This window comes from Osmerus eperlanus, chromosome 20 (assembly GCF_963692335.1).
Source record: "Osmerus eperlanus chromosome 20, fOsmEpe2.1, whole genome shotgun sequence".
NCBI lineage: Eukaryota > Metazoa > Chordata > Actinopteri > Osmeriformes > Osmeridae > Osmerus > Osmerus eperlanus.
In genome coordinates this window covers 13636181-13642385 of record NC_085037.1, presented here as the reverse complement: position 1 = coordinate 13642385, position 6205 = coordinate 13636181, and the positions used below count along the sequence as shown (strand labels likewise).

Below are 6205 nucleotides of genomic sequence, written 5' to 3'. Positions count from 1 at the left end.
CTGTATTGCAAGTGTCATTTTTAACTTTGTATTTTACAGGTTCAACTGCCTTTTATTGTGACCTACCTTTGTCCAGGGCCACCTGGACAAAAGTGTCCAGGTTTATTTGCTTGGTAAAGCAAATAAAATATGCTGGAAATATTCTTTTTATTTAATAAAAGATTTAATGGTGTGTACATATAGGGTCATAGTGATGGTTTGAATACCATGATGGTGTGCATGCAGAAGGACAGGAAGTTAATGAAACTGATTACTGGTTTCACTGCAGGAAGGACACCCATTTTGAACTCTCCAACCTGGTATTCATGGCACAGTTTTCAAAACCATGCTTTCATTTTGAGATTATTTGATTATTTTGTAAAAAAATAAAAGTTGACCTCAAGGTCACATGTGGTAGAGCAATTGGTAGACTCCTAAATTGAAGGAAGTTTTCAAACAAATTGAGGTTCTCAGCATTGTTACTTGCTGGGTTGACATGAGGCTTAATGTAGAACACAGGTGTCATTGCTGTTCCTGTTATTGACTTTCACAATTATGTTTGAATTTGCTCAATTGATACATCGCACGCACAAACCTGGTATTTTTATAAATCACACCTTATGAACAATGTTTCCATCCCATTGTCTTGTAAGTCATAGCAAAAAAAGTAGATGTTCCTTTACTTCTTTAAATGTAACAAACATTCTTTATTACATAAGTGAATTAATTCATACTTTATTTTGAAAACCAACATTTTGGATAGTTGTGACCTCCGGGCTTAGTGCATGTGATCTCCTTAACAAACATTCCTGAAGTTTCAAGAATGTGTTGTTGACCCACAAGATGTTTAACATCAAACTAGACTGTGGTGATCGTGCCTGTAAATCATCTCATGTGATGCTTGTCTGTGACACATAGATGTCAGACACTGAGCATATTAAGGGAAAAAAAAACTTGTCGAAATCACATGTATTATGGTTGGTTAACACACACCCACCCACCCAGCCACTAAGGCTATAACCCCCTGCTCTCTGGATCCTGCAGAGCAGTTAAGACGCAGGACTTTGGCTTCTCTTCAGACCCAAACCCGCTGGACCTAATGTGAGTACATCAGCAGGGTACATGCATTCTAACTTCTTTTTATGAGTAACTTTCCAGAAAATAATATCGTACTCCCCTGTACCAAAATTGAGTGTAATACAAGGATGATTTTAAATTAAATATTTGTATTTGTATAGGTTGCTTTATATTGAAAAGTGTGTGTGTTTAGTACTGTGATACTTTAATATTCATATCAACAAATCATATTTAATAAGGGTGTTAAACCAGGAGAATCTAAAACTGTCTTTCATAATTGTTGAAAATGTATAGGTTTGCGTTTATGTTAAAGTAGAACATCTGTTTCAATGCTAGCTGATGTCTTAGCATGCGGTCCTTTGATCGTGTAGCTTCAGGGTGTGCAGGGTGCAGGGTGTACTTCCTCGTATTGTTTTAGAGAAGAATTTGATCAAAGGCTCTTTTGTGTTCACAGTCCCTGGTCAATAAACAGTTTAAAGACTAGTTTTGCAATTCTAAGTAACCAATAGGTGATTGTGCTTCTTTTGTGTTTCATCATTGTAAACACTAAAGTAAGATAATACTTAATTGAAATAATAATTTACTCTGAACTGTAATTGTGTCTCCTGTCAGTCCAGCTGGCTAATTCTGGCCCGTTCTATTTACAGTGTGTACAGGAACTGGGATTCGGAACACTTTGTCATATTTAGGCATATGTTTTTATGTGGTGAGTGTATAGGATGGTTAAGGAGATAGCTCTAGTTGAACTGATAAGTCTTTGAATCAGTCAGCCATGCAGGATATGATGTCGTAGTCCCACCTCCTTGGTTTTTTATTTTTACCTACTTGGATTGTCAGACAACCCACACTTGTAAACTAGTTTTGCTTTATTAATTCAAAGTTCTGTGTTTTAATTATACCAGAAAACAAACAAACAAAAAACTAAACAATAGAAATAAATCAATAGAAATAAAAAGACATTACTCAAATACAATTTGCACAGCACATGTCTTGGTGATTGGGCACATTTTCATGGCAAATTTACACAGCAGAAAAAGTGTAAATTGAAAAAATGTGGTACTTTGACTGACACAGATTTAGCATTCAGTTTCATTTTAAGTCATATATTATGATGGTGGTTTATTTAGTGAACGTCTGGTACCAGGAAGACAGAGCAAAGATTAACCACTCAGAAATAAGTCACCTACTTTCATACACATCCATCCATGGTCAAACATTAATGTCCACCTCCCATCTCACTGAAGTGTTCGTCTGTTCTCAACACAGTCGTGGCCTGATGTTTTGATTGAATCTCGATTTTTACATTTAGTCATTTAGCAGACGCTCTTATCCAGAGCGACTTACAGTAAGTACAGAGGACATTCCCCCCGAGGCAAGTAGGGTGAAGTGCCTTGCCCAAGGACACAACATCAATTTGCGTGGCTAGGAATCGAACCGGCAACCTTCTGATTACTAGCCCGATTCCCTAACCGCTCAGCCACCTAACTCCCCTGACCTTTTAGACAACGTAATTACATTTTTAAGATATAACACTGTGTGGTTTTAGACACGTCTCTGCTGGTGTCCCTGTCTTGGTCCGGCATGGTTCTTCTCACCCACGTTCTGGCGTGCCTGTTCGGCATGGGCTCCTGGGTGTCCATCAATGGGCTGTGGGTTGAGCTCCCCCTGCTGGTCCCTCAGATCCCCGAGGGCTGGTACCTGCCCTCCTACCTGTCCGTCATCATCCAGATGGCCAACGTGGGGCCGCTGTTCGTCACCCTCATGCACCGCTTCCGCCCCGGCCTGCTCAGCGAGACCCTGGTCATCTACCTGATCTTGGGGCTGGGCGCGGTGGCCAGCTTCCTGCTGGTGTTCTTCTGGACGGAGGTGACGGTGGTGGGCGGGGTCCCTCGCAGCGTGGCCCTCCTGATCCTCACCTTCTTCCTGTCCCTGGTGGACTGCACCTCCTCCGTCACCTTCCTGCCCTTCATGATGCGCTTCCCCTCTCAGTACCTCACCACCTACTATGTGGGGGAGGGCATGAGTGGGTTGCTCCCTGCCCTGGTGGCTCTGGTCCAGGGGGTCGGAGTGCTACACTGTGTCAACAGCACACAGGCCTTCAACCAGACCCTCACCGGTTCCCTCAGGGCTGGCGTCCAGCTCCAGACACTCCAGGCTCAGTATCAGCCGGCACACTTCTCAACGGATGTCTTCTTTGGCTTCCTGAGCGCCATGATGATGGTGTGCCTTGTGGCTTTCCTCCTGCTGAACTACCACCCTGCTGTGACCCGAGAGCGCTCCAAACCCCGCTACCCCAGGCCTGGGGGGGTGGAGAAGAGAGACACAGCACTCGGCCAGACAAGCCGGACTGAGCAAAAGCCCATGATCAGCCCCAGTTTGAAGCCAAAGAGCAGCTTTGGTACCGGGCTGTACAGCTGGATGCAGGTGGTGTACATATTCATCCTCCTGGCCTGGGTCAATGCCCTGACTAACGTAGTGCTGCCCTCTGTGCAGTCCTACTCCTGCCTGCCCTACGGGAACAGAGCCTACCACATGGCAGCCAGTATGGCTGCTATGGCCAACCCTCTGGCCTGCTTCCTTGCTATGTTCTTCCCCTTAAGGTCAGTAAAGATATTAAATACATGCCTTTATCATTTTGTTTACCTTACCACACATGTACATTCATGTTTGATCAAAGTGCTGTACAAGAGGTAATCAACGTGTATGTATATGAACTCCTTTGAAGTTATGACATGAATTGGGTGCCTGAAATTGCTTTCCAAAAATAACACCTCTTATTAATCCAATGATTGTGTCAGTCCAGATCCCTGTTGCTGATGGGTGTCCTCACCACCCTGGGCAGTGGAGTCGGTGGTTACATCCTGGCCATGGCTGTGCTGAGCCCCTGCCCTCTGCTGCTGGACGGCCCCCTGGGAGCCAGCCTCATGGTGAGTGTTAACAACACAATAACAGTGTAATAACAACATAATAACAGTGTAATAACATAATAACAGTGTAATAACAACATAAGAACAGTGTAATAACACAATAACAGTGTAATAACATAATAACAGTGTAATAACAACACAATAACAGTGTAATAACATAATAACAGTGTAATAACAGTGTAACAACAGAAGGGACAATACATTAGAACGATTTAACACATTTTTACTTTCTCAGGTTGGTGCCTGGACCATCTTTATACTCAGTTTGTCATATGTGAAGGTGATCATTGCAGTGATCCTGCGAGACGAAGGTCACAGCGCCCTTGTGTGGTGTGGAGCAGTAGTGCAGCTGGGGTCGTTCATAGGGGCCATTGTCATGTTCCCATTGGTCAGCGTGTATGATTTCTTTGCATCTGGGGACCCTTGTAACCTAAACTGCCTTTGATTAAAGTTCAATTTAATGTTATTTTTCTATTAATACGCGAGTGAATCCCTTTCAAAGTTTCACTGGAGACTCGATAGACTTGGAAGGAAAGATTAGCTCATGACAACAGTGACAACCACGTTATCAAGGTTTGATGAAAAGGACAAGAGACTGATCACTATTTGTTCTCAACAGACATTCTTCTTTTTTGATGATTAGCATGAAGGCGTTTTGAACAGTAGAATTATAAAAATTTGCTATCATGGGCTCTTCTTTCTCATTAAACACAGACACAAACATCTGTACATTGTCATTGCAGTAATAATTTTTCAGTTGTTTTGCTTGTTATTGTTTAGTCATGTTACCATCATGAAAAGTGAGCTAATCATTGTTTATGACTACTGCAGGTTTTAATACCAGAAAATATCCTAATGAAAATGTTTTGATATCAGAATTAGTTTTTATTACATTTGCATGTAATTTAAGTGTGTAAAAATATAATAACAAAAGCCATTGTTTGGATGCAATCAATCTCAGTATAAGTTACATAACATTCTAATATGTGTACATTGTTTTCTATACTTTTATTCAACAATCTCCTGCAATCATACACGACCACTAGATGTCACTATACACAATGACAACAATTCCTTCTGATTCCATCCTCGTTAAATTTGGTGAAGCTGAATACATTTGAACCAGCTGTCAAAAAGGACAATCTCTTTTTGAAGAAAAGACAGAGATGACCTTTGCTATCCCAACTGATCATTCATCCAAAATAACAGCTGCTGAAGAGGGTGTTGGGACTTGACTGAGATGGTCAGACTAACTGCGGGGTGATTTCAACCTGCTCCTGTAAAACGAACAGTGATTGGTCCTTCAATCACTCTGGGCTATAAATGACCTTCAGTTAAAAGGATTACTTCTAATCAAGTTGAGAAGGGGACCAAAGTATGTCCTTACAAGTTAAAGTGGGATGCATTAAATAGGCCATCTTTAAAGTTCATTAGAGCTCAAGCTATAATTTGTGTAATTTATATTATTAACTTTAATTCATGGGAGGTTTCTTGTTGAGCTAAATAATTTTAAAGGTGCCCTGAACACCAGAAAACCTGTTATATATAAATAACTCACAATTTGTTTAGATCAGTGTTTCATTGTCTATTTTCTAACATAAAAAACAGGACACTGATAGGGTGTGCAAGCACACCAACTGCCATATGGTATGTTTTGTTTTGATAAACACACCATGTATATGTCACACGTGTGCCCATCATTACTAAGGTAACTGAAAACAATACAAACTCAGAAAGCTTTGATAAACTGTGAAACATCCTAAAGCATCAAGGGTAACTAAGTACAAATACTTTGTTATTGACTAAACTTTTTCACTCAAGTTAAAGTCACATCATATTAATACATTAATACAAAAATACACCATAGACACTATATTTCACAAGGAGTTAAAGTATAAAACAGTTGTCAGATTATTACGCGTTATTACGCTGTTATTTCACTGATATTATACTTAGTATGCCGTTATTATGCTGTTATTACACTGTTGTTACACTGTTATTAGATTGTTGTTACACTGTTGTAGAGAGTTAATGATGTCGACATGACTGAGAAAGGACAAAATGTATTTTGTATTTTTAGTGTATTTTTGTATTAATGTATTAATAAGATGTGACTTTAACTTGAGTGAAAAAGTGTAGTTAGTACTTCAACTTTTACCAGTTTTTTTAAACATGAGTATCTGTACTTCTACTTGAGTGAAGGATGTGTGTACTTAAGCCAT

At 40.3% G+C, this 6205-nt stretch overlaps 1 protein-coding gene across 1 annotated transcript; it reads left to right on the top strand.

Moving 5' to 3' along the window:
* The first annotated feature begins 993 nt into the window (after window positions 1-993).
* si:ch73-196l6.5 (riboflavin transporter 2) lies at window positions 994-4926 on the top strand. The gene is made up of 4 exons (XM_062487147.1): window positions 994-1080; window positions 2603-3656; window positions 3860-3983; window positions 4219-4926. The coding sequence occupies exons 2-4, from the start codon at window positions 2638-2640 to the stop codon at window positions 4426-4428; spliced, it is 1353 nt and encodes a 450-aa protein (XP_062343131.1). The 5' UTR covers window positions 994-1080; window positions 2603-2637; the 3' UTR covers window positions 4429-4926.
* The last annotated feature ends 1279 nt before the right edge of the window (window positions 4927-6205 follow it).

Excerpts from the sequence above, each read along its gene's own strand:
- si:ch73-196l6.5 (XM_062487147.1), top strand. The coding sequence starts at position 2,638 with ATGGTTCTTCTCACCCACGTTCTGGCGTGCCTGTTCGGCATGGGCTCC. Across the intron at positions 3,657-3,859 it reads GCTATGTTCTTCCCCTTAAG|ATCCCTGTTGCTGATGGGTG; the intron begins GTCAGTAAAGAT and ends GTGTCAGTCCAG. Across the intron at positions 3,984-4,218 it reads CCCTGGGAGCCAGCCTCATG|GTTGGTGCCTGGACCATCTT; the intron begins GTGAGTGTTAAC and ends TTACTTTCTCAG.